Source organism: Lutra lutra, chromosome 13 (assembly GCF_902655055.1).
Source record: "Lutra lutra chromosome 13, mLutLut1.2, whole genome shotgun sequence".
NCBI lineage: Eukaryota > Metazoa > Chordata > Mammalia > Carnivora > Mustelidae > Lutra > Lutra lutra.
In genome coordinates this window covers 46965090-46992488 of record NC_062290.1, presented here as the reverse complement: position 1 = coordinate 46992488, position 27399 = coordinate 46965090, and the positions used below count along the sequence as shown (strand labels likewise).

The 27399-nt window shown below is 41.4% G+C and overlaps 1 protein-coding gene across 4 annotated transcripts in view; it reads right to left on the bottom strand.

Moving 5' to 3' along the window:
• The window catches only part of FOCAD (focadhesin), a 304380-nt gene that overhangs the window by 49262 nt on the left and 227719 nt on the right, over positions 1-27399 (bottom strand). For all 4 annotated transcript variants that reach the window (XM_047699424.1, XM_047699423.1, XM_047699425.1 and 1 more), the window contains 6 exons: positions 24606-24694; positions 21096-21140; positions 16239-16347; positions 13144-13260; positions 10133-10371; positions 6899-6988 (listed from right to left, as the gene is read on the bottom strand). In XM_047699424.1, coding sequence (XP_047555380.1) covers positions 6899-6988; positions 10133-10371; positions 13144-13260; positions 16239-16347; positions 21096-21140; positions 24606-24694 — 689 coding nt within the window. The remainder of the gene's footprint in view (positions 1-6898; positions 6989-10132; positions 10372-13143; positions 13261-16238; positions 16348-21095; positions 21141-24605; positions 24695-27399) is intronic.

Here is a 27399-nt window from a genome sequence, read left to right as displayed (position 1 = left end):
GTCAAACCAGCTCGATCCCCACACTGGGAGAAGCTCTGTGGTCCTCGACCCCATCCCCCCCATGTCCGCATATAGACGGCGCTATGATGAACTGAACGAGAGAAAAGACTCCATTTCAGAATATGAGCTGAGGACAGCTGACTAATGACAGGGGGGACACATCGCAAGCCATGATGATGAGGTACTGCTAAGTGCTTCGTGTTTCCTAGTCAACTTCCACAAGTGGAATTTCTTAAAGAAACTGTGTTATTTGTCTGCGCACAATGACATTAATCCTCTTCTCCCCTCTGATCCCTCAGAGTACCACTGGGTCAGAAGAGAAAATGGACAAATGACAGGCTTGTCAAAAGTTACCCCATGTGACAATTCAATTGGAATCTTAGGCTTTGTGCCCCAGTTCTTGGGAAAGAATACATATCCATTTAAGGAAATAAAAGGGGTCTCCCAGAAAACTTCTAGTTAGAATGATTAGATAATGCAGCTGTAGGGTGATTTTCTACTTAAAAAAAAAAAGTTTCTGACATCATTGTTGTGTTTTGAACTGAGAAAATGCTGAACTGTTTTTCAGAAATCATCTCAACTCTGGTTTGGCTTGCCTGGCATGGTATCTGGCGCTGAAGACGCCATTCCAGGGCATTTCTCCAATAACATATTTCAATGCCCATAAGTTATGTTACTTTACATGTCTATAGTATCTATCTCCTTGGCTGGCATCAATAACCTTCACATCGTTTCCTGAATATGTTAGCTCCTTCCCTCAAACACCTCCTGCAAAAGAAGCATCCACAACAGATAAGAGACACCCAAAAGGACAGAGAGGCTACAAGATTTGTTCAAGGTCATATGGAGAGTTTCCAGCAGAGCACGGCCAGGAGACAGAGGCTTCTCATTCCCAGCCTTCTGCTCCATCTGCCAAGCCCCAGGCCCTTCTCAGGGCCCCGTCGGGATGCCCTGATGAAATGCCTGGGAGAAGGCACCGTATCTCGAGCCTGTTTTCCTCAGTTCTATTGTGTAACTATCTGGCATTAGGAAATCCTTTGTAAAGAAGCTACTGCAGTAATAATCCATCATTAGCCAGGCAGAACTGCTGTTCCAGCTTACAGGAATTTAACAACAAGCTCGACTAGCATAATCACTTCCAACCAGTTAAATCCGCGCCTACCACCTGAACACGGCACACTTTAGAGACCAATCACATTTCTGAAAGAGAAAAGGTGCTCTTCTTTAGTATGGGATTTAAAGTCTTTGTTTCCATTTAGAATCTATAGGGAAGGTCTTTTTTTTTTTTTTTTTTGGCTTTTTCTATACTGGCGCATATAAAAATTGATAAAATTAGAACCAAAGATATAGTTAGACAAAATGTGATTAATACTTCGAAAAATTTGACTTTTGCTCCCTCTTGACTATTTAACTGCTACTTTCGATTAAGATTTCAAATGTTACTTCCTCAGGGACACCTTCCCTGGCCCAGCAGGGAAACTCTTCGGGACTCTACCATAATGCCCCATACTAATTTAATTCAGACAATTTTAATTATAAATTTCAAGTTTTTTAAAGAGTTTATTTTAAATTTCTATTTTTTAGAATAGAATATTTTTAAATTTCTATTTAAAAAATAATAAAGATTTTATCTATTTGAGAGAGAAAAAGAGAGAATGAGCGAGATGGGGAGGAGCAGAGAGAGGGAGAAGCAGACTCCCCTCTGAGCAGGGAGCCTGACGGGGCTCCATCCCAGCACCCTGGGACTGTGACCTGAGCCGAAGGCAGATGCTTAACCAACTGAGCCACCCAGGCGTCCCTTAATTATAAATTCTGATGAGGATTATTTGAAGGACTTTTTGATTTCTGCCCATGTCCTCCACTAGTCTGGAAGCTCCACGAGGCTGGGTATGTTTTCTAATTTTCCCTCACTGCTATATGCTGCTTTGACAGAGACAGAGTTCAGTCAATATTGAATGCTGGAGAACTGACCCAATACAGGGTTTTAAGAGAGTCCAAAGTAGAGAGAAGATCTACAAGTAAAACAGCAAAAACAAGACTGGATTCTTCTATTCAGGTTGAGGCAAAATTTACCAATGCTAAAATATACTGAATATATTATCCAAGATTCAATCAAGAAAACTCAATTTCCATTTCTTGCCAGACTAATTTAAGAAAGAGGAGTGTCAGATTTCATGCGGGAAAAGGAGACCTCTCAAAGCTCACTTAAGTTTCAGGGTTCGTCTTTCTCAGTAAGTAGCAGGCATCCTATGTCTGGCTTTTGAGGGGCTATCCTGGGTAGGCAAAAATCTTTATCTCCTGGACTAAAACTCCTCTTTTACTATCCCAAGGCATGCAGGCACAAAGACTTAGAAAAAGACATCCTGGTTCCTAGTTCACATTTACCTAATATTATCACAGCATAATTATTCATGGGCAAGGTTGCTATTCACTAGTGATTCTATTCTATTGCTACAATGATCAGTGACTGTTGTCATATGTGAACATACAATCTAACTATGGACAGACGTGTGCCAATATAAATATGCTAGGATGTATGTGTCTACTAACCGTCTAAACTCCTACTCCATCTCATTTTTCCAGCATGCTCCAAGAAGATAGTCCTGAAGCTTTATTCCTGATATTTTCTTCTGATTTCCAAGTGGTCTATATTTTAATTTTGGGGGGGGGTCCTAAGTCTTAAAGATTCCCCTAGGTGCTTAGGTCAGCACTGCTATACATTTACCTCATCTTAGCTCCCTTTTGATACGTTTGCTGGCTCTAAACCACGAATAACTTGGGCAGAAGTAGCTTCTACATCTTTCTCTCCACTGAAAACAAAAAAGAGTTCCATGGTGGTGTCTCAGAGAGATGAAATAAAACGAAATTATAATATTAGGTATAAATTTCGGGTTTTGGAATTACTAACATGAATCTCGAAGAATACTAACAAATGACAAAGAGAATGTGAGTTTTAAAATTATATGCCCTATTATGTCTTTACTTCTTTGAGTCTCTTATCCAAGTATATTAAAATATCACTGGCAAAAAGAAAAGCTGTGCAATTCTGCTCTGTGGGTTGCTATATCAACTGAGATATAATGACAAATTGTTTCTAAAATTAATCAGGTATGAATCTTCAATTCCTGACTTTATTGTCGACAACCCTGCAGATTAAGTAGGAGGCCATCTAATAATTAGTTCTAATAACAGTTAACATTTGCATAGTACTTTGCCCTTTACAGAGTGCTATACAGATGTTATCGTATTTGTAAAAGCTCAATAGCAATTAACCAGCGCTCAGGTCATTGATGGATGGCAGGACTAGTTAAGGCTGCGGGGACTGCAATGGCACAACAGGTACCACTAGATGGCAGCAGAATGTAAGTGATCAGGCCACCCTCCCCCTCCACCAGCCCAGGTGCTGGGTCCTCTCAGCAGGGACAGGTCTATTAAATCACAGAAGCGTGGTGAATTTACTCTGGGTGAATTCTATCACTTGAGGTAGCAAGCTCCCAGGTCTATTAACTACCTCCTGGTAATGCTTCCACTATTTCACTTGAGGGTAGACTGCCGGAGACTCCTGAATCTCATTAGTCAGGGGAATACTTTATGCCTGGCGGGGGCGGGTGGTGGCGGTGGCGGTGGGGGGGGGGGGGTGGGCGGGGGGGGGGGGGGGGTGTGTGGGTGTGTGTGTGGGGGGTGTGTGTGTGTGTGTGTGTGTGTGTGTGTGTCTTTTTTTTTTTTTTAAAGATTTTATTTTTATTTATTTGACAGAGAGATCACAAGCAGGCAGAGAGGCAGGCAGAGAGAGAGGAGGAAGCAGGCTCCCCGCTGAGCAGAGAGCCCGATGCGGGGCTCGATCCCAGGACTCTGAGATCATGACCTGAGCCGAAGGCAGCGGCTTAACCCACTGAGCCACCCAGGCGCCCCCTGTCTCTCTTTTTAATAGTGAGATACACCCACATGTCGGAAAAAAAAGTAGTAAACAGGGGCAGCTGGGTGGCTCAGAGGGTTAAAGCCTCTGCCTTCGGCTCGGGGTCATGGTCCCAGGGTCCTGGGATAGAGCCCCACATCGGTCTCTCTGCTCCGCGGGGAGCCTGCTTCCTCCTCTCTCTCCGCCTGCCTCTCTGCCTACTTGTGACCTCTGTCAAGTAAATAAATAACATCTTTTTTTTAAAAAAGTAGTAAACACCATATTGTCAGCAAACAGCTTTCCTTCTACTGAAATACACTCTCCCCACCAAACTATGTAAGAGACAGAAACATGGCTTTGATGGCAGACGACCTAGGCTTCTCCCCCAGCTGCTATTTGTGTGACCTTGAACCAGCCTCCTGTGCGAGAGTCATTTTCTTAATCTGTAAACCAAAGCGATGACTGTTCCTGTTTTAGTATCAATATTTAGATTGTCATTGGGGCTGAATGACAGGAGAAACGGATGTGAAAATGCCTAACGCAGTACACAGCCATGTGGTATTAGTTGAACTGAAACCAGAGACAGTTACCTAAGCGCTTCAAGCTACAAAGCGTTAGGAACGACAAAATACTAAACTTCATTAACTGTAGAGAGAACGGGAGTTTGAGAAGTTGGAGAGTTTCCTGAAGGATCTGGGCTTTTAACTGAGTTCTGAGAGACAGGCAAGACTTTCCTAAAGGGACAGGAAATTTCTGATGACCCTATTCTACTTAATTCCCCAGGTTTAGTCCCGATCTGGGCTCACCCTTTCCTCTCCTACGCACAGCTGATCATTACGGAGGTAAGAATCAAGGAAGAATAATGAAGAAATAAGAATTCTCTCGATATAAAAAGTTAATGGGGACACCTGGGTGGCTCAGTGGGTTAAGCCTCTGCCTTTTTTTTTAAAGATTTTGTTTATTTATTTGACAGAGAGAGATCACAAGTAGGCAGAGAGGCAGGCAGAGAGAGAGAAGGGGGGAAGCAGGCTCCCTGCTGAGCAGAGAGCCCGATATAGGACTCGATCCCAGGACCCTGAGATCATGACCTGAGCCGAAGGCAGAGGCCTAATGCACTGATTCACCCAGGCGCCCAAGCCTCTGCCTTTGACTCAGGTCATGATCCCAGAGTCCTGGGATCGAGTCCCACATCTGGCTCTCTGCTTGGCAGGGAGCCTGCTTCCTCTTTTCTCTCTCTGCCTGCCTCTCTGCCTACTTGTGATTGCTCTCTGTCAAATAAATAAAATCTTTAAAAAAAAAAAAAAGGTAATGGTAAAGTTAAATGTCCTTAGACATAGGAGGGTTTTATATACATAAATACCCACACTATGGACAATTCCATTATCTCTATGGCTCTCCTTCATTCAAACAAACTTCCCACAGACCAGTGGAGATAATACATGTAAGTCACAAGGCTGAAAGCCTGCAGTAAGTTGATCCACAAATGTGTTCCCGGCTTTGTAATACCATGCCTTATAGCTATGATGAATACCTCTGGGGGAAGGCAGGGCAGGGGGGAAGGGAAATTTATCTTACTCCTTGGCTGTAAAAGGCAACGCCACCAACACATGGATTGGGCTCCAAGATAGCAACTCTTCATCAGACCCGATAACAGCTAAATGGCCCTATCCCTTCCATTCATCATTTTCTACATTCAAGAGACTTCAATCATGCCACTGAACTCTCTTTTCCCATATTCAAAACCACACTCTTAAAACATCTCATTTCATTTCTGAAGTGTTTCATGATAAACTGGGTGGATGTCAATGATTCTTATCTCATCTTAGCTTGCATCTCAGAGAAGATCTTCTATCATCTACCAAGTGAAGATTTGACTTCATCTACTCATAATGAAATACCTGAGATATGCAGTTACTTCTACTATTGACTCTTTTCTCCATCTGAACGTAGCAGGCTAGATGACTTGAATGTAACTTCAGGTCGTAAGTTCCCTTAAAGGCCATGAACGTAAACAGTCACATTTGAGCAGTGCCCAAAACAGCACAAACTAAATGAGTTAATAAACTGTAGCTTAGTGCTTACAAGGTATTGAGATTTTTAGTAACAATGAACACCAGAACATCTAAACTGGAGGTTCCAAAACACTTGGAAGTCCAAAAAGATACAATGTAAGTCCTCGACTGCCTTAGTACTTCAGGAAGCCTAATAACACTATATTCTCCCACAGAAGTCACAGACCAATTAAAACATTTAGAAAACTAAATGAGTAAGTTTAAAGTTTTTTGAGGTATTTTTTTTCTTTTTTAAAAAAATATTATTTTTAAGTAATATCTACACCGAACGTGGGGCTCGAACTCAGAACCCCTGGATTAAGAGTCGCATGTCTACCAACTGAGCCAGTGAATGCAAGGTATTCTTTTCTAATTATTCTTTTTTGTTTTGATTACCTTTCAAGAACTGGAATAATAAGTTTTAAGATATTTAGTTTAATAGGCAAAATTTTTAAAAAGCATGAGGTCTGCTGTGGGGCAGAGAGAAGTGATTAATATTGAGGAGTTTGGGAACCCCGGACGTAACCTATATTTGTTTCTGTTTTGATTCTTTAGTCATTGGATTTCACAAGGGAAATCTAAATCATGGGTCAAGGTTCTCTTCATCCAATCAAATTCAAAGAATAGTTTCAACTATTTAAAAAGGTTAAGTCATGCATATAAGTCTCCAGATACATGCCTCATATGATAAGTAGAAGACAGAACTAAGATATTAATAACTTAATGACAGCCATGAAATGACATTCGTTACTTTGTATTGAAGCAAACTCTCTATTACTGAAACATGGTTTTTAGAACAAGTACCTTTAACTACAGGTTCTGATTATTAGTGAAAAGTCTTTGCAAAGGAATTCAAGATCCAGTCCTACAAATAATTCACGATTGAAGGTAAAGTTTATGGCAGAGAAAGAGTCAATCCCCCTGTATCAGAGAGGAAATGGAACCAACATACTTATATTCAAGACTAGGATCAAAGCAGCAATTTTCCAGGGTATCCAGAGACTTCATCAGAAGGAGGTTCATCTGTTGGCCAGATATATCACTGGGCAAAGACCAAGAGGAAAAAGTCAGTTACTTAAAATCATTCAAATACCCAAAATACCGTATACTATTTCCTCTTAATATTTTACTAAACACTCATTTCATTAAAAAAATATAAAAGTAACAATAATATTGATGATTCACATATACTTATTTTGCAGAGCAGAGAAAAAGAGTCTGAGAATTTAATAATTGAGTTCCTGAACAGTATAATCACTTGTAAAACAATAAACTCAAAAACTGCTGCTTTTGTGTTTCCTCACCCCATTCAGATTTTAAACCACTGAAAAATAAAAACCAAAATCAGAATTCCAGAAACATTTCTAACAATGTTAACGTGATTTTCTTCGGAATATTTAACAACCCGTGAAGCTGGAATTAAGAATAATCATTCCGAATCTTTCTCTTGCAGATACTGTTACTTCTGATTTCATGTCTCACTTGTGAAGGGTGTTCTCGTCCTTTTTGTTTCACTTGTTTTTTCAGAAGGTGGGGGAGGAAACCCAGCCATGTATTTTTCTGCCTTTACAGAGTCATTGATGTGGTCTTGCAATGGTCTTGGGTGAGAACTAGGACTTCTGTAGTAAAAGAAAACTTAAAAGGTGGTTCTGTGGCTGTGTTTTCAGGCAGAGTTGTGGGCTGTCACCAACACTCGACTGTTAAGGGGCTCCTAACACATCAACTGTCACAATGCTCCCTTGGACCATGCTTAGTGGAATGCAGCCCCAGGATGCCAACCAGCCACACACACTTTACATAGTATCTTCCCAAATCAAGAATCAGTGGTTTTATCAGAGGTGAGGGATTATATTCCGTAGTGAGCGTGCACCTGTGCACACTGCGTGTGCGTGCACACACACACACACACAGTTTTAATAGCTCTAAGTCCTATTATCGTTGTTCTCTCGAGTAAAATATACTTAACTATCCTAAACCAATGCTGAAGAGATCCACTAGTATCCTCTGGGAGTTATGACAGAAGCAAGCTTGGGAATAATATCCTTTTCTGAATAAATTCTAGACCAGAACTGAAATTCAGGTGACTTTTTCATAAGCCATGGCAAAAAAACAAAAAAGGATTGTCACAATTCTCTTCTACAAGGTGATTTTTTCATTCTTGAGCCCAACATACTGTCCTAATCCTGTACCCCTGAGGGAGTCATGCTGGGCCACTTACTGGTTGTCACTGACTATTCAGAGTCAACAGCCCTTCAAATGACGACCTTAATTTTAGAAAAATGGAAACTTCCTCCAAAAATGTCATTATCTAGTGTCACTGTCATTATCTAGTAAAATACTCATCAGCACCAAAAGGCAAATATTTCAGATTCCTCTGTTCCGAGAAATTAGGAAGGTGGGAACCATGAATTATTACACTGGTCACTACAGTGCTCACACACAGGCCAAAAAAGGAAGGATGCTGTCCAAACAGATCATTAGAGCAAAGTGAAAATTTGCACTAATTCTGAGGGCATTCAGTCTTGGGAAGAGCTTCTTGGTGTCCTTCCCCAGGCTCTTCTGCAGGTGCAAAGTCAAGTAAGAGAGATAGGGGTGGAAGGTAATCTAGGAACTGGCATGAATCCTTCGGGTTTCTCCAGGTAGCATGATTAAATTAACCACAAGTGTAAACTTGTCAAGCCCTAAAACCAGCAGCATCTCCTCCTAAACTAATGATGAGGGGAGCCAGAGCCAAGATAGGATGAGATGAGTTGCCTGGAATTAAACTGCCATGGCTCATTTTTAGTTGTAGAACGTGTTGCTTGAAAGATACTGAAGAAAGAGCATGAACACAGATGGTGAAGAAATTGCCATTTGTAGCAATAGTGGCAAAGGGAAAAAAAAAATCACTTTCAAGCTTTAAGTCTTTAAAAAACATGCTGCGTTCTATCACACACACGAGATATGGAACAGTGAATTCACATGCAAAGGGCAGCCTTGTGTTCATGTCCAGAACCAGGCCTATGAATACAAATGCTGGTCAACAGAACAAAATGAGCATTCTAGAAACGCTTTCATTTATGATCACAGAGACGAAGCCAATCTTCCCCATCATCTGACAGATGTTTCCAAGAGCTGAAAATGATCATCTGAAAGACAGTATTTCCCTAGATCAATAGCAGTTCTCATAAAGGTTTCACATAATGGTATCTGCACAAAGCTATGTAAATTATAAATGCAAACTTAACCACTGGTTTCAAACTGAAATCTAAATATAGCATAATGCCATCCAGTTTACCCACATCGACACTGTCTCTTGGCTTCGGACAGACTATTCATTTCTGCCAACCAGGGAAGTTTAAGGACAGTGAACGTCACAACAGGCTGCCTCTCCCTGCTATCCTATTTCCAGTGCGGGGGAAATTCCAATTCAGTGCACACCTAAATATTCATGATATTCAAATATTCACGTTGTACCACACTGCAATCAACCTGGATATATAAAATTCTAAGGCTTGTTTCAAAATAAAGAATAAGTGGGACGGATAACACAACCAAAGTAGATTCAGGCACAAGAAAACTTTCCCATCTCGTGGAATTTTCCGCCTGGGTCTTTGCTACTCGGTTAGCTCCATTCGAGGTTAAAGCTAGCTGTCCAACACCGAGCAAATGGAATAAAGCACACGGTGTAATATACACAGATTAAGACTCTTCAAGGATTATAAAAATGTAGCCAGGGCACAGGATAAAAGCAATCTTTAAAACTGGGTACATGCAGTTCTCAGTTAGCCTGGGTGATTCTCACCTCCCTCAGGCAGCAGGGATCCTCCAGTCTTTTCCTCCCATTTTATAATGACATCAATAATCAATAATTATTTTCACCCTTGGAAACCAGGGGGGAAAGCAGCTTTTTTCTTTTTAGGCCACTTTTCCTCATATCTATTACACGGATCTATGCAGGTCATTCAGCTAAGCACGGAATGATTTTCAAGTTGCCATCACCTTCATAAGAGCAACCCCCCAAGCACACTAATATCTTCGGGATGGCATTCTGGGAAGACGGATGCACCCACAGAGGAGAAAAAGGCACCGATGCGCCCATTTCAAAAAGTTGAGCTGCCACCAACACGCTCGCGAGCGCATGTGCCTGCGGTGCCGCCTGCCTCATCACAAAGACGAAAAGGAGGAGTATTTTCATCGACTGTACCTGAGTTTCTCCTCACACAAGCAAGAGAGAAACATCCCCAAAGCCAGGCCCATGTGGATCTGCACGGCTTGAGACTCATCAGCTCTCGGTTTCCCAGGTAACCTGGCAGTCAGCATGTTCAGGATTTCCTCAACCTTCTCTTTGCAAGAAATAATGAAAACTGGCACGAGGAGAGACAAAGCCGTGGCGGCAGCGGAGCGGGCGATCGCGCTAGCTGTGTTTTCACCAGAATAGGATTTCTAGGACATGCCAAAGGAAGAAAACAGGGGTTGGCCTTTTGTTTAAAACATGAAGGAAGCACACCTGTCACAGAGTGTCACAGAGGCACCGCACCACAAGATCCGAGGCTCTTAGAGCTGCCACTCTCCCCCCACACCGCCCCCACCGCCAACCAAAAATATCATTTAAAATCATCTGTATCTGTGTTTGTCTAGGTAGTAGGTTCCCTTTTCACCCTCCCTTACCGAAACAATTTGCTCCTAAACAGCTGATTAGTAATATCCTTTTACATTTGGAAAAAAATAAATAAATGTCTTCTTTGAAAGGGTGTGAATTCCCTCACTATAAAGCCTGAAAAAAAGTCAGTGTTTGGAAAGACCACGTGTGTTTACTAAAAAACAAAACAAAATGAAACAAAAAATCAAAGTGAAGTTACCCAAGCTTGGAGAAACCACCAAGCCATATTTATAAATGCCCAGAAAGCCAGTTTTCCAGGAGAGAGAGGAAGCGTGTGTGCGGTGGCGGTGGCGGGGTGGGGGTGGGGTGGGGGGTTAAAGTTTAGTACGAAGGAAGAAGTGTAAGTTTAGCACAGGGATCTATTGGCAGATCTCCCAAAATTTTGGTGGGAACACTTCCCAGTAGATGGATTATTTCCTACAGGGGGTTAATTCCTTTTAATTAAAAAGGAAGTTGAAATCCTAAAAGCCTTTGGTTACAAAGCAATAACCAGCTATTCAAAACGAAATGGAGAGCTCTATATGCTCCTTCTTATATGTAATTATGGGAAAAGAAATGAGTAACAGCCCCAATAAAATGGCAGGGCAGCTGAGTATGAACAGCTTCTACAAGAATTCTACAAGAATCCCATGTACAGACATTATATATATTTATAAATATATCTCAAGTGGGGAAGAAAGCCCATTTATCACTCCGCATTATTATCTACTTCAAATTTTCAGACACACCATAAAGGCTGTTCTGTCCCTTGCAATCAAAGCACATTAAAAAGTGTGTTTAAGGGGCGCCTGGGTGGCTCAGTGGGTTAAGCCGCTGCCTTCGGCTCAGGTCATGATCTCAGGGTCCTGGGATCGAGCCCCGCATCGGGCTCTCTGCTCAGCAGGGAGCCTGCTTCCTCCTCTCTCTGCCTGCCTCTCTGCCTGCTTGTGATCTCTCTCTGTCAAATAAATAAATAAAATCTTTAAAAAAAAAAAAAGTGTGTTTAATTCTGTACCCATTTGCTCTCTAAGCTTCAGTACTTCAAGGACAAAAATCAAACATGTGCTAAGGTATTCTTTAAGTTAACATAGCATTATTGTAATGACAATACTATTCAAAATGACCCAGCTGCTCCAACACTGGAAGTCAAGAAAGTGGCTTTCGAATGAGTGCTTTGAAGAAGTAGAATAATGCAAAAATCACAATGGTAAGAGGCAACCCTGAGCTGGCTACTAGGGAGATTATATTTATTGGTTTGCAAGAACTAAGCAGCATGATTAGAAATCTCATAGAATATCCTGGCCTGGTGAATATCTGAACCAGAGAGCTATTGCAAAGACCTCCACATAAACTAGATTTCCGTCCGTCATTAAAGGAGTAAGAATACTTCCGACAGCAAGCAAAGGATCATAATGCAAAGATTTCTTTGAGGAAAATCCAAATTCCAACTTAATTCTATATTATCTACAAGTCATTTCTTTGTCCCCAAGTATAGTTAAAAATCCTAGTTCCAGACCCCAAGGCCCGGATGAATATGTAACAGGTCCTCCCAAAAGCAGGAGGACAGAGGCATGCAGAACGCTGTATGGAGAAGAGAAGGGAATGGAGTTTCGGGCACAATTCATGATCTTAGCAACCGTTCATGACCTGTGCTATATTTTTATTCAAATCGACTATAATCCTCTGCCACTCAGCTGATTGTCCCATGATCACTGTAATTCCCTAAGCAGTGGAGAGTGATAAGGCAGAACCAAAATAATTCTGGGCAGATACAGAAATAAAACATGCACTACAGCCAATGAAGGGGAAATAAAACCTAAACAACAGAGGTGTGTTTTTAGTTTGTTTCAAATCTTAGGATATTAGCATGAAGAAAAAGAGGGACTAAGTGACAGGTGCAACAATATTCCTTGGTATGTTTAGAGTATTTCAAAAGTTATAGGAGGTGATCCTCGCAAATCTTTCATAAAGTTGGCAAGGCATTAATTTTTACCTTCATTGTAATTTTTACCTTCATTAATTTTTACCTTCATTTTACCAAAGGAAAATAAAATGATGGGTTAAGTATCAGGCCAACGGTCACAGAACCAATAAGGGGCAGGGCTGGGGCTACAATCAGTATACATAATACTGTTCAATTGCCTCATTTTCCAAGTTAGGACACAAAGGTCCAAAGAGTCTGACGTGAACTGCCCATGGTCACATATTCCAGAATTTTAAAAAACCAGGACTAGAAACTCAGGGCTCCCGATGTTTAGCCAATATTTATTTCACGACAACTATAGCTCTTGCCTCTGATTACACATGGGAATCATCTAGAGACCTTTCAAAACACTGATGGTACCCAGGGTCCATCCCTAAGCAATTAAATCTGAGGAGAGGCCTGAAGGGCAGTACTTCTTTTTTCTATCTATACAGAGATTTCAAATACATACACATTCCTCAGGTGATTCCAATGTAAAGCTAAGACTGAGAATGATCACACCATGGTATGGCTTTCGTATGGACAACTAATATGAGTAGCCTTGACCCTTCACTTTTCTGATCATTTTTAAAATTTTCTTTCTCAGACTTACGTAATAAAATGAAGAGAAAACTTGGCCTCTGGGTTGGTAATGGCTATCCACAATGACCAGGAGCGTATCAGACACCATGGAAACCCACTCCTTCATTGAAAGGAAATTGGGCTGAACCTGCAGAAGAAGGAAAATATGAAGTGAGGGGCGACCGGGTGGCTCAGTCGGTTAAGTGTCCAGACTCTGGATTTTGGCTCAGGTCATGATCTCAGGATCCTGGGATCTACCCCAGATCATCAGGCTCAGCACTCAGCAGTCTGCTTGAGGATTTTCTCCCCTGCCCCCCTTTGCCCTTTCCCTTGCTCACTTTCTCTCTCTTTCTCAAATAAATAAGTTTAAAAAAAAAAACAAAAAAGAAAAAAATAAAATGATAATAGAAAAAAATGAAAAGAAAACCTAAATATTATTTCTAGATCTAGGGCACAACCCCCTTCTGTATTAAAGAGTACAGTGCTGCTATTATCAAAAAGTAACCTTCAGGGCACCTGGGTGGCTCAGTCAGTTAAGCATCTGCCTTCGGCTTGGGTCATGATCCCAGGGTCCTGGGATCGCGTCCCGCATTGGGCTCCCTGCTCAGTGGAGAGCCTGCTTCTCCCTCTCCCTCTGTATGCTGCTCTGCCTACTTGCGGTCTCTGTCAAATAAATAAAATCTTAAAAAAAAAAAAAAAGTAACCTTCAGCTGCCAGGATATTAGGAGGCAGATAGATATTTAACAAATACACATCCTCAGTTTGTGCCCCAACAGGAATAAGATTTACCTTTTATACAAGACAAGCAGAGGCGAGAGGATGGGGATTAGAAAACAGACTGTGTCCAAGAGCTCTCCACAGCCCACCTGTGTTTAGTGAGGGTGACATGGGGGTTAAAGGAGAGATGTGCAGAGAAAGAAACTCAAAATGCCTCATTTCTCTGACTTGCCATTTCACAAAGGAGGCCATAAAAAGCAGCCTACAAAATTCTCTTCACCATCTTTAGCATTTCTGCTTACTACCACCACAGATTTATCATTCTGAATCATCACAACATTTGCCTAGCTAATTAGGTATGAAAGCACAAATGATCTTCAGTTGGGAAAAGAAAAGGAAAGAGAATGCAAAAAACCAAAACAACAACAAAACCCAACTCATTAAAAAGAGACCTTGGTTTTAAAAATCACTCATGACCGTGGATGTCAAAAGCATCCATTAACTCACATGGTCACCCCCAGGTGGTGCAAACGACAAAGGTCAATGCCCTGTTAAGCATCCTTGGAATTAATAGTTTGACTCAAGGAAGGCCTTCTTCCCAGGCTGTTTGGGTCTCAGTCACAGGCAGATTGGAACAAAGTTTGAAAGCCTCAACGTTCATCAAATAAGGAGTGAATTTGTACTGACAACCAGAGACAAGGCGATGAAGAACAAAAGCAGAGCTCCAGGCGGTGTGGCTTCTCCATGTTTTGTGTACTATGTGTTTTAGCACAGAACCAAAGAGTGGGGAAATAAAGAATAAGATTGCCTGGAACTCAAACTCAGAGCTAGATCCCTGGTTATCAGTGGGGCAAATTATCTGCTCGACTGCCCCAAATCAGGGATCCTAGAAAGGCACTTTTAACTTTTTAGGTCGTAGATTCTACTTAGCATGTTGTCTCTGCTAAAGTACTCTATGCGTCTTTCAAGGATAGAAAACATCTTTCTCAGCATTAAAGTAAGATTCTGCATTTAAAGTTAAATTTTCTTACGATAACTACACTTTTATCCTTCATGCAATAATTGCCTGGTCTCTTTCCCTTCCGCACAGGTTATATATATTTGTAGCTTTTGCCACACAGCCTCTGTTCTCTGGTTTACTGGTAATGGCACCCTTTGGAGAATTCCCTCCTCCAGGACTTGAAGCTTGGTTAAATGCTCAATGAAGCCTACCCATCCGACCTGCCCAAGGGGTGGGCACGAGACCCATGGGACCCTAAATCTTGAGTGACACAAACACAGTACATGACCAGAGCGGATCCATCCCAGGGGCAGTGGTCCGTCGGCTGTGATGGTTCTCCTATCACTTCCTGTGCCTAAGGCTCTTCCCCAAACCCAGTTTTAAGCTTTGCCTTCAATTCCATGGACTTCCCGATGCCCTATTTTTCCACTTTTTTAATTTAGATGAGAGTTGGTTCCTTTGCTTGCAAACAAAAAACTCCGCCATGAAAAAAGAGTACAGATGGCCCAGAAGACTTACTGAGAGAACCGAGACAGGCTGAATGGCGTTGAAAAAAGCCCGGCTCTTGCACAAGAAGTCACATGATGGTTACTATGACTGAGCACTTAGTATCCACCAGCCATTGAGCTCTACAAATATTCACTCATTTGATCCTCAGAGCAATCATGTCCGTTGAGTACCTCTATCCCCACTTTACGGATGGGGGAACGGGCTTTGCAAGGAAAATTACCAAAAACAGATCACAGAGCTAGCAAGTGCAAGTACTGGGATTTAAATACAGGACACTCTCCTACTCCAAAGCCTATGTTTTTTAACCACTTGGCTATATTGTCTCCAGATAATGATAGCTACTAGATAATGGGGCTTAAAAGAAGAAGAAATCCATGCCTTTTTATTTTGACAGATATGAATTATCTGAAAAAGTACATTGGAAATGAACATTGGCCAGCTCACCACATGTTTAATTAAGAAATAAATGCCTTGCAAAAATGAATAGGCACTTTGTCATTGACATCTACAATTAAAATGAAAAGTACAATTTTTTTCAGTCAGTAAACACTGCTTATTTATCATTTTTTGACAGCATTGTTCACTTTCAGTAAGCCTAGTTAACCTCCTAAGATTGGTTACCACCGATGTAATCACAAAAAGACAACCCCTGTTGCATAAAATTGGTACCTTCAAATGGAAATGACCACTTAACTGTGATGGAGAAAGCAAAACAGAAAAGCAGCAAGGAAGAGTGTCTGAGGAGCCCCTCGAGCTCGCCCGCCGTGTAAAGACCCATGGAGCAGTCTAACCGTGCTGCCGCAGGCATGGGCTCTAAACTCATAAATTCAGGGCCAGGCTTAAAGAGGCTTCTCAGTTTTCAAACGGTGCCCAACTGGTTCAAATCACCCTTAACTCACCTCCGGGACCCCCTCCGAGTCTGAGGAAAGGCTGGCTTCATGCTTGGATACGACCACAGCAAGGCTGCTTAAGGCTAACAGCGCGTTGCCCTTGACCACTGGGCTCTCCCTGTTCAAAACGAAAAAAATTCCAAGAGAGGATTTGGGGGCATTAACAGGGAAAAGAGAAGGTGTTATTACACAGAAGGCAGATGAGGTCAAAACGCACTTCCATTCCCTCACAGAACTGTAGCCCCACACATCCGCTTGTGCCCTGATGTTTTTGCCTTCTTCTGACACTGGTGCGGATTTCTTATTCTCCTCTACGGGTATGGTCATTCATTCAGCTTTTTTTTGGGGGGGTGGGGGGGACCTACAAATCTAAGCTCACATATCTAAGTTCGTTCTTTCTAAAGTTTTTATTCCATCGTTGGATGCGGCATTTCATAAGTTGTGTCTTTCTGTTTCATCTTTGGCTAATATAAATTTATTGATTTGCGTGGAAAAGACAAGCGGAGACAGTTGTGTGAATGAGTACAGTAGAATGCAACTGGCCTCTGGCTTTTCTCAGGCGCTGGTGTGTGGACAGCACTCTTTGCCAGCAACCTGCCATGCTGGTTACTATAATTATTATCATTATCCTCCCCTTCTTTCCTTCGAGATGCCAAAGCCAGCAATCTTAAAGGCAGTTTGTGATATAACCTAGAGACCCTAGATAAGATGCAAAAAATAATAATAATAAATAAATAAATAAAATTCCTGTTTTTAAACTATCTGGATGGAGTTGCCCTCTCCTATTATCCAAATAGTAGTTTTTCTATGAACAGCAACAAAATCTTTAGTGTGACTTCTGGATTTAGTATCAAGAAAAAAACTGAACCTTTTCAAATATACTTACCACCTGAAAATGAACACTTAATATTTTTCCATTATTCCAACGTGATTCTATAGGAGAAAAATCTTCAGTGGGACACTGATGAGAGGCTCTTGGCTGGCCACCTCTGTCCGAGCACCCAAGCCCTCGGACGTTCCACTCTGTCCTGGTTGGGGGTTCCCATAACTACAGAGATTGTTTCCCAAAACCTGGATTTGAGACCTGAACATGAACCTGTGAGTACATGCTAGAATGACTCCTGCTCACCCCAGTGCAAGAACAGATCTGTGGGGTGAGGAGACTTCCAGCTCTGCTCCCCATGCAAGCTGAGGACCTCCAGTCCCAGGCCACAATCATGACAGAACCTGTGAGTTAGGGGTATTCAAAAGTGAATATGCACACACACGTTCTTGCATTTTTGTTTCCACTGGGTAAGAACAGGATTCAGGACTTGCCATCATCAAGTTCCTCCATTTACCTATCCATGAAATCCCTCCCGCCTTCTCCCTCTCCACCTTGGGGTGGTTACACTCAGTGAAGGCTTCCTTTGCACACTTGCTCATTCTGTTCACTCTTGCTTAATTCGTTCCTCCACAAGGCCTGTCATAATTTGATAACACAACGATGTTTATATTGAGGGGTGGGGTGAGGAAAGAAACTAGGAGGAAGACCTGAAGGTTAAGCAGATGCCTTCAACCTAGGTTTTGCTAGACTTCTGCAGTGAGGATCACTGGGATATGGATAATAATAAAAAAAAAAAACAAAACAAACAAACAAAAAAAAAAAACACCAGGAAACAGGACAAGGTCTGTGCACTCCAAGGCGCCCAAGCCATAACATCACTTAACAAAACCAAAATTAAATCTTCTATTTCTAATATGATCTCTCTCCTTTAGCTGAGAATATCCTGAAGCCTGTCCTGCTACAAAACAGCCATCGATCCCTAAAGTTATAGTGAAAAAAAAAAAAAAAGAAAGAAAAAAAAAGTTTCAAATTCTGAGTGATCTCACAATTCGATCCCTGGTTTTTATTACCCTATAGAAAAACTCAGATGGTCACCAGAAACTGGGTGTCAAATCATTTAAAACAAGGATATTAGGGGTGCCTGGGTAGCTGAGGTCATGATCCCAGGGTCCTGGGATGGGGTCCCACATCTCGATCCCTGCTCAGTGGGGAGCCTGCTTCTCCCTCTGCCTGCCACTCCCCCTGCTTATCCTTGCTCTTTCCCTCCATCTCTCTCTCTCTCTTTCTCTGTGCCAAATAAATAAATAAATACTTAAAAAAAAATCCAAGGATATGAGACAAGATGACATGAAAAGTCCTTCTGTAACCCTGAAATTCCAGAAGAACATTTAGCTTCCGTTTCAAAACAAAGCCCTGAAATGATTTTGTTTCAGAAGTTCCACTGGTCTCGACATCCCCAACATGCATTGTTCTTGTAAAATGGAAAAAAAATGTATTAAAGCCACTAGGGATTAGACCTTTGCTTGAAGACTAAATGCATATTTGGACATTAATCTTTGAATAGAAAAAAAGTATATCACAGTCCATGCAGTGAATGCTCAGGCCAAGTTACACACTTCACAAAGGTGCTGTGACCAGCTCTTGGTCAACTTGGCCTTCCCTGCATGCCCAGCACTGTGACTTATCAAGGGGAGACACTCGATACATATTTAGTGAAACAAATTCACGGAGGAGCCGGCCAGGTGAAAATCTACAACTGGGTTCAGCAAAAACTCATCAGCTTGTGGATCAAATAACTATCCCCTACTGGTCGGGCAGTGGTAACTAATTTGCATAATAACATGTCAGCATCAGTACAGTATTTATCTAGGCAACACCACTAGCATTTTAATTAAACTGTCCTTTGGAACAAACTGATGCCATTAACCTAATTAAAAAGCACAGGGAAGGATGAGCTACAAGGATGCTTTCTTAGGGACGAAGTATTACATTATATATTAGTAAAATGATCCCGTCCTTTGGGGATTTTCATCTTTGGGTTCAGATCTATTTCATTAATAATGATGAAAATAAACTTACATCAATCATTGGGGTTTATCTGTGTTCTGATTCTCCTTAGCCCTATACCTGATGCTTTAAAACTGCTCTTAAATGAGCAAATCAGTCTAATTCTGTGACTGCATTTAACTTACAGCTCAGAACAAAGTGAGTCTTACAATGGTCCAAACCAGCCTGTGGCAGCCATGATCCAAGAAAGGGAAGGCTAAGCAGGCAGCAGGTGGTGGTTTGGTCCTCCCCTGGTTGGAGGAAGCCAGTGGGAAAAAGTAAAGAGAGGGGAGCAGAGTAATTTTTTTCCTCCTGCACTATCATTAATCTCTCAGCCTCCGAACCTCGCTTGCTGTCATACCTACTATTGTCAGCATTGCTTTAATAAGATAAGGTCTATAAAATACTTTGAAATTTTTGATGAAAAGGTTTAGCACCATGAGAACATGAATTATTTTTATTCCCTACCACTGAGAATGTGAACACACTCTTCCTAGGTATTAGTCATGAAACGATGCTTTGCAAATCTGAAGATTAAAATCTTGTTGAAATAAAATTTTAGAATGGAAAATGCAAAAGCTACTAGAGAGGCAAAATTATAGTCTAATAGAAAGCTGCTAAATTCTTCAGCATTTACGGTTTTTGCTGCAAATGTCAGAGCACTCTTTTTAACAGGATGTAAGTAGGCTACATAATGGAACAAACTACTAAAGGTAAAGGTCAAAGACAGCCCCCGACCCAGCACCCCCCCCTTCCATATGCAGCTGAGGGCTCCCCCACTGTGTCTGCAATTCACCAAACTGGATAAGCAGACACAAATGAGTCCCTAGCGAAGCCTCTCTGTACTTTAGTTTTCACTTTGTCAACAGATATGTCAACAGATATTTCCCAGTGCCTCCCACAGAACTGAGTGCAAGGGAGGATTACCACTTCTATCTCCCTTTATTCAGAAGACATGAGGCCGAATAGTGATCATGTACTGCGATCAGACTTCACCATTACGTGCCTGCCTAAGAAATTACTCGTAGAAAGCGAACTCTCAGGTAGATCATGTTCTTTGTTTTTGTTTTTACCCTAGAGTAAAACCTATTTAGCCACGGAAGGCTCTGGGACAGATAGGGACAAACTACACTATAATTAAATATGTCTAGATAATGCGGACACATGAAATCCTCAGGTCAAAGGTCAATCCACGTCATTTGGTGGATAAGAATAAAGGAAGTCCTACAGAAAGGGCAGCAGCTAAAGGTGACAGTGGAAGGGAGAAGCGGCGGTAACTGACATGTAACTTACTGCCAGAAACAATTACTCAGCTTGTTAGCAAAGGAACCTGAAGAGATTGTTCCAGCAAGTTCATTAGGGTGTAATTTTCTGTTGAGAGTTGGCTTAAGATAAATAAAAAGCCTCAAGGTGGTAATACTTGTTATTTTTGTTAAAACAACCATAAGGTTATGATTGAAACTGCCATTTTCATGGGTCTTCATGCTCGTTTTAGGTATTTAAAAATTCAATTTTTAGATACCCTGGACCCAGTAACACAAAGGGAATGAAAGGAAGTAGTACTCTGATTTATTTCCTGGCTCATAGTTGAGATTTAATAACCTATTTGCAGAACCCACACAATTCACATTAGCAAGAATTTCTCCTTCCCTCAGCAGCCCCCACCCCCGCCCCAAACCAAGTGAGAATCCTTTAAATCTAAGTCAAAGCACAGGGCACTCTGTTAGGTGTACAACAAGGGCACGACCTCAGGGACTCTTGATGTCAAAGTCATGTTTGTATTGATTCCTCCGTATTCTCACAAAAAAAGACATGAACTTAAGAATTAACACAAGAAAGGATAACAACTGATTTATAAAAAAAAAGAAAAGAAAAAAATCCTTTAAAATCCTTAAAGTTAGGACATACCCTAAAGGGAGAAATGGGATGCACCTGCCAGGGGGAAAAAAAAATGTTTAAACAAAATTTTTGGTAAGAGAATAAACGAATCTTACTTGGCCGCCGCCTTGGTGATCTCATCCGTCAACATGTCTCGGACCCTGCAATAAAGATTGAAAATAGGTGCAGGAGTTTATGTTGGAGTAAGAACCCAATCTTTTTGCTTACCTCTGGCAATAACTCCAAATCCTAAAACAACATATGTAGAACTTTAGTGTAAGGTGAAAAAACTGCAATGGAGGCTTTCCTTCAAGGACTTTCCCCCTGCCTGTTTCTTAGGTCACTTACTGGAGGCAGGAAAGAAAGTGACTGTAACCAAGGAGCGACATGCAGGCAGCGTCACGATGGTGTCACCTCTTAAACTGAGCGGTGGCTATACAGGTGTCCCTTATGTTTTATTCTGCTATGGGCTGAAAGTTTGTGTTCCCCCCAAATTCGTATGTTAAAATCTCCACACCCCATGTAGAGCGTTTGGAGGTGAGACCTTGAGGAGGTCGTGAGGGTGGGGAGCTCGTGAGGGGATGAGCGCCCTTGTTAAGAAGAAACACAATGGTTGCTCTCTCTCCTGTGAAGATACAGGGAGAAGGCAGCCACTCGCAAACCAGGAAGCAGGCCCTCCCCAGCACAAATCTCCCAGTACCTCAATCTGCATTTTCCAGCCTCCAGAACCATGAGAAATTTCTGTTATTTAAGCCATCCATCTAGTCTATGGTATAGCAGTCTAAACTAAGTCTAAACTAAGACATTCTCTCGTTTTTGGCAGAAGAGCTCACTAAAATAGCAATTTACTATGTCCAAATTGTAGCTAATGGAATCATCACTACAGAAAATAAAATTAAAATGGTTCTAAAATCACTCTGGAGCCAAAAAAAAATAATTACACATGTGGATTGGAAGGTAGTGTACTCAATTCAAATGTTCACAAGATAAAATCTCTTTTCACCATAAAAGCCTTGAGATCAAGAACAACCATGGACTGCCGTATTTACATTTTGAAGAAGCAATCGTAAGTATTTTCACCATACACCTTAAGTTTCTTAAGTTCAAACTTTTTATAAATATAAAATTTTGCAAATGTTATAGCTGCATTATTTTCACTGGAAATATTTTAAAAATCTTAGCTATCTGCAGTCTCTGAGAATGACTTGATCTTCACAGCCAAGTTTTTCAAACAGCTGCAAACACTGTTCCTACAGACTATAAACCTGCATTCTATAAAACTATTTGACAATAAATTTCTCTAAAATATATTGTCCTAGGGAGCACCTGGGTAATTCAGTCAGTTAAGTGGCTGGCTTCAGCTCAGGTCATGATCTCAGGTTCCTGGGATCAAGCCCCATGTCCAGGTCATTGCTCAGCAGGGAGTCTGCTTCTCCTTTTTCCTCTACGTACTCTCTATTTCTCTCTCAAATAAATAAATATTTTTATAAGATAAAATTAAAATATATTGTCCTATCTCAGTCTTCCTGAATGGAGTATGCTGCATTCAGTGTGGGTTTTTTTTACTGGTCAATGGGGAATTTTTACAAATGATGACCTGCCTATAGTTCTAATGCTAGGCCAAACCTTCTACTTATGGGCTGGTGCCCACCTCTTACTGTCTGCTCTGTCTGCTGCACCAACTGTTCTCTACTTGTATAACTCTCCTTAGCAGGTGAACATACTATAATACCTACCATCTTCAAGGAAAAAAACACTCTCCAGTGACTGCCCCAGTTTGCTGCTTCTCATACATTAGAATTTATTTAAGATAGTTCATCTCCTTCCACTCTTTCGAGACCCTTCTATAATCTGGCTTTTGTCCCCACACCTCCACTAAAACAGCTCCTCTAATGGCCGCCAAAGACTTTCAAGAGACCAAGTCTTTCCCAGTTCTCAGTCTCTACTTTTTGCTGCCTCACAGCAACCCTGGACACAACCAGTTTCTCCTTTCTCGAAACCCTTTCTTTCCTTGGTTTCAGATTCCATACTCTCTTGGTTTTCTTCCCACATCACTGACCCACTACTTTACCTTCATCTGCCCCATATCTAAATGTTGAACCGCGCTGGAGCTCTGTCCTCTGACCTTTTCTCTATCTTTACTTATGCCTTAGACAATCTCATCCAGCATCATGGTTTTAAATGCAGCTGATATGTTGATAATACCCAAATTTATATTTTTAGCCCTGATCTCATCCCCAAACTCTAGACTCACATGGGCAATGACCTACCAGATATCTCCAAATTGGAGGTCTAACTAGTAAGACCCAAATCTGATTCCTATCCCACAGAGACCTGCTTTTCTACTGTCTTCCCCATCTTAGTGAATGGGAAATTCATACTTTTAGTTATTCACAGTCAAAATCGCGGAGTTATCCTGGACGCCCATCTTTCTGTCACTTTCTTCATTCCATCTCTCTCTATGTATTTTGGAGATACACGACCAATACACGACCCCCACCAAATGATCATTTTAGAAGATGAACCTCAAACTATATGTAAAAAAGAATCACAAAGAGGAAGCGAAATCCAAATTCTTAACCTCTAATCTTGAATTCGATGTCCTAATGTTTTAAACTGTGTCGCCATTTTGAAAGTTCATCTAGAAAATGTAACTTAGAATAGAATTGCTTAAACGGACACACATGCACATATAGCTTCTGCTTTTCTACAAATGCCAATTATCAGTAAACCAAAACCTAAACTTCAGTAAGCTTTGAATAGATTTTTAGATTCAAGAAACCTGGCCGCTGCAGGTAAAGCAATTTAGATTCTAGGCACTTTACCTAGATTTAGGTTGCTGCCACATTAATCTGACAAGGTATTCTTCCTAACCCATGTAACAATTTAAATTGCTTTTAATGTGCCAGCACTTACACATTTCTAGCTAATATAGTGGGAATTCACTTGGGTATGTCTGCCAAAGAAATTAAAACCCTGACACCTTAAAGTTGCTCCTAATAATGAAAATGTCTTGGGGAAAGTGGGGGGAGCGTGGGAGTGGAAGAGTATTCCTTGATGACATAGGAGATGTTAGGAAGACAATGAATTGAGTGGGAAAACAGAATTTTTCCTCTGAAAGCATATGAAATAATCAGTTATAGGGAATAAAAATAAAGGGAAAAGCAACCCATTTTCATGCTGCTTTAGAAAACCATTTTAAGGGGCACCTGGGTGGCTCAGTGGGTTAAAGCCTCTGCCTTCGGCTCGGGTCATGATCCCAGGGTCCTGGTATTGAGCCCTGCATCGGGCTCTCTGCTCAGAGGGGAGCCTGCTTCCTCCTCTCTCTCTGCCTGTCTCTCTGCCTGCTTGTGATCTCTGTCTGTCAAATAAATAAATAAAAAATCTAAAAAAAAAAAAAGAAAGAAAAAAGAAAACCATTTTAAAAATAATTAAAACCTTTAAATAAAGCTCTACTTGTTAGAGCTGGAAAATCCACCTATCAGATCTTCAGTCTCTTCACCTTCCGGTGTGTATGTAAGTTAAAATTCCCCGCACAAGCTTTTAAACAGTGCCCCCCCGCCACCCCGCCCCGCATCGGTTGTTTCCCATGAGGAACAATGAGCAGCAGAAAGCCATCCCCTTACCAGAGCCATGCGGTGCCTTTTTTGTACTGCACCTCCTCGGGTCCTTCCTTCCCATGTTTCAGCTGCAAGTCCAACTCTCCTGTCCTGCCCTGCCAGACACACAGCATAGATCAGCGTGCAAACTCTACGGCGGAAACGACCTTAACAGTTCTTTGTAAACACTGATAACTGATGTAGTAGCCTTCCCCACTGGCCTCCAGTGTTCCTAATAAAATGTTAGATTATTAAAAAAGAACGTGAGAGGAGAGGTAAGTACATCACCACGCAGGTATTTCAACACTCATCAGAGAAGTTTATCCTGGAGCGGCTGTAGATTTGGGGAATTGAGTGCACAGCCCTTCATTTTGGGATAGCTCATTAAAAGCAGATTCGAGGGGTGCCTGGGTGGCTCAGTGGGTTGAGCAACTGCCTTCGGCTCAGGTCATGATCTCAGGGTCCTGGTATTGAGCCCTGCATCGGGCTCTCTGCTCAGAGGGGAGCCTGCTTCCCCCTCTCTCTCTGCCTGCCTCGCTGCCTACTTGTGCTCTCTCCCTCTCTGTCAAATAAATAAATAAAATCTTTAAAAAAAAAAAAAGAATTAAAAAAAAAAAGATTTGAATTCCATAGGTCCCCTTAAAAACAAACAAAAAACAAAAAACCTTTATCATAATGATCTGCCTCTGTCAGCAGCTGATAATTTTAACAGACACTAAACCAAGATTGGGGTCTAGGCACCAGTACTGTTAACAGAATGGGAGAAAATGAGGATTTCTATAACACTTAAGATTCGGGTCATATATAACCAAAGTTATTCTCATACATCTGCACATGACATTTTTATTTCACGAATTTATTAAAGTGATACCACACTTTTCAACTACTATACACAATAAAACTACAGCTACTATCACCCCTTTAAGACCAAGAGCTTCAGATATTTCTTTTCCGCTCTATTTTTTTATCCTCAGGATTATTTTGATCAGCTCCTTTGCCCTCTGGTCTAGCAGAAATTACATTATTTAAATGTACTTAAATACTGGGTTTGGGGGCGCCTGGTGTCTCAGTTAAGTGTCCAACTGTTGACTTCAGCTCAGGTCATGATCTCAGAATCCTGGGATAAACCCCGCATCGGGCTCCCCGCTCAGTGGGGAGTCTGCTTCTCCCTCTTGCTCTGCCCCCCCCAACCCACTCGTTTGCTCTCTCTCTCAAATGGATAAATAAAATCATGAAAGAAAGAGGCAGTGAGGGAGGGAGGAAGGAAAGAAGGAAGAAAAATACTTGTTTATTGATGAGTGCTACATTGGACGAGAACTCACTGTGTACTGTGTTACTGAGTGACACCACGCCACTTTCACAAGTGGTTGTGCAGCTTATGTTCTCACTAACAGTGAAAATAAAAAGTTCTAGCTACTCCACTTTCTCACCAACATTTGGAGTTGTCAGGCTATGAATTTTAACTATTCTGGCAAGTGCAAAACAGTGTTTATTATGGTTTGAATTTTCATTTCACTGTTTATCGATGAGATTGAAAATCTTTTCAAATGTTTATTGACTTTTAGATTTTCTACTGTGTCCATTTTTTTTTTCTTTTTTAAAGATTTATTTATTTGCGAGAGAGAGAGAGAGAGAGAGACAGCACACGTGCCAAGAGGAGGAGCAGAGGGAGAGGAAGAAAGAAATGCAGACTCTGCGCTGAGCACATAGCCTGACACAGGGCTCCATCCCATGACCCTGAGATCTCAACCTGAGTTGAAATGAGTCTGATACTCAACCCACTGTGCCACCCAGGTGCCCCTGTGTGTCCATTTTTCTATTGGTTGTCTTTCTCTTACTGATTTTTAGAGTTCTAAGGTATGGGGGCGCCTGGCTGGCTCAGTCAGTAGAGCATGCGCTCTCTACCTCAGGGTTGCGAGTTCAAGCCCCATGCTGGGTGTGGAGCTTACTTAAAAAATAATAATAAAATAAAGTGAAAAGTAAAGTCCCAATGTATGTTCCACAGAAGAACAGTATATCTCCATATAAACTGTAGAGAGGGAAGCAATACATCTTGCAGAGGGAAGGATGTGGGCTCTGGAATTAGAATGTCTTGATCTCAGGCCATTTTCACTTACTTGCTGTGTAAATTCAGCCAAGTGACTTCGTCTCTCTACACTTCAATTTCCTCATTTGTAAAATGTAGCTAACAGCTATCTCATGCCATTAGAGAGAACCACACGAAATCATGTGGGAAAATATCTATTCAGGATGGTGGCTGCTAACACATAGCTACCATACCAGGTCTACTGGTAACACAACAACAAAATCTCTCATATATATAAACTCTCAGTTACCACCAGCCTGTGAGCCCACTGAAGGCAATGACAGTCGATCTGTCTAAGGGGTTCTTGTAGTTTAGCACAACTTCCAGCCCTCAGTGCCCTGGGGCCGACCACCTCAGGACACTCGAGATCTGATGGGCATCCTATTCACACCCTTCATCATTTCCATTTACTTTACTCATCTCCGTCCCCATCTCTGTGTTTTCAAAGATAGAATCCTGGCCCTTTCATTCTCCCCTCTGTCTCCCGGAGCAAGTATCAGAGGTGAACAAATAGGAAAAACATTAATATTAATACTTATTAATACTGATACTGACCTCCCAGAGGGAGGATTACTATAACTAGAAAATAGTATTTGTGCCTATCCCTGTTACTTACGCTTCTTAAATTAGCCCCTTTACTCCTAGGAACACTTTCTTGTCTAATGTTTTTCCAAAAAGGATAAGCAGGAGGAAATGAAAACGTTCAAATCTGCTTAGAAATAAACCAAAAAAAAC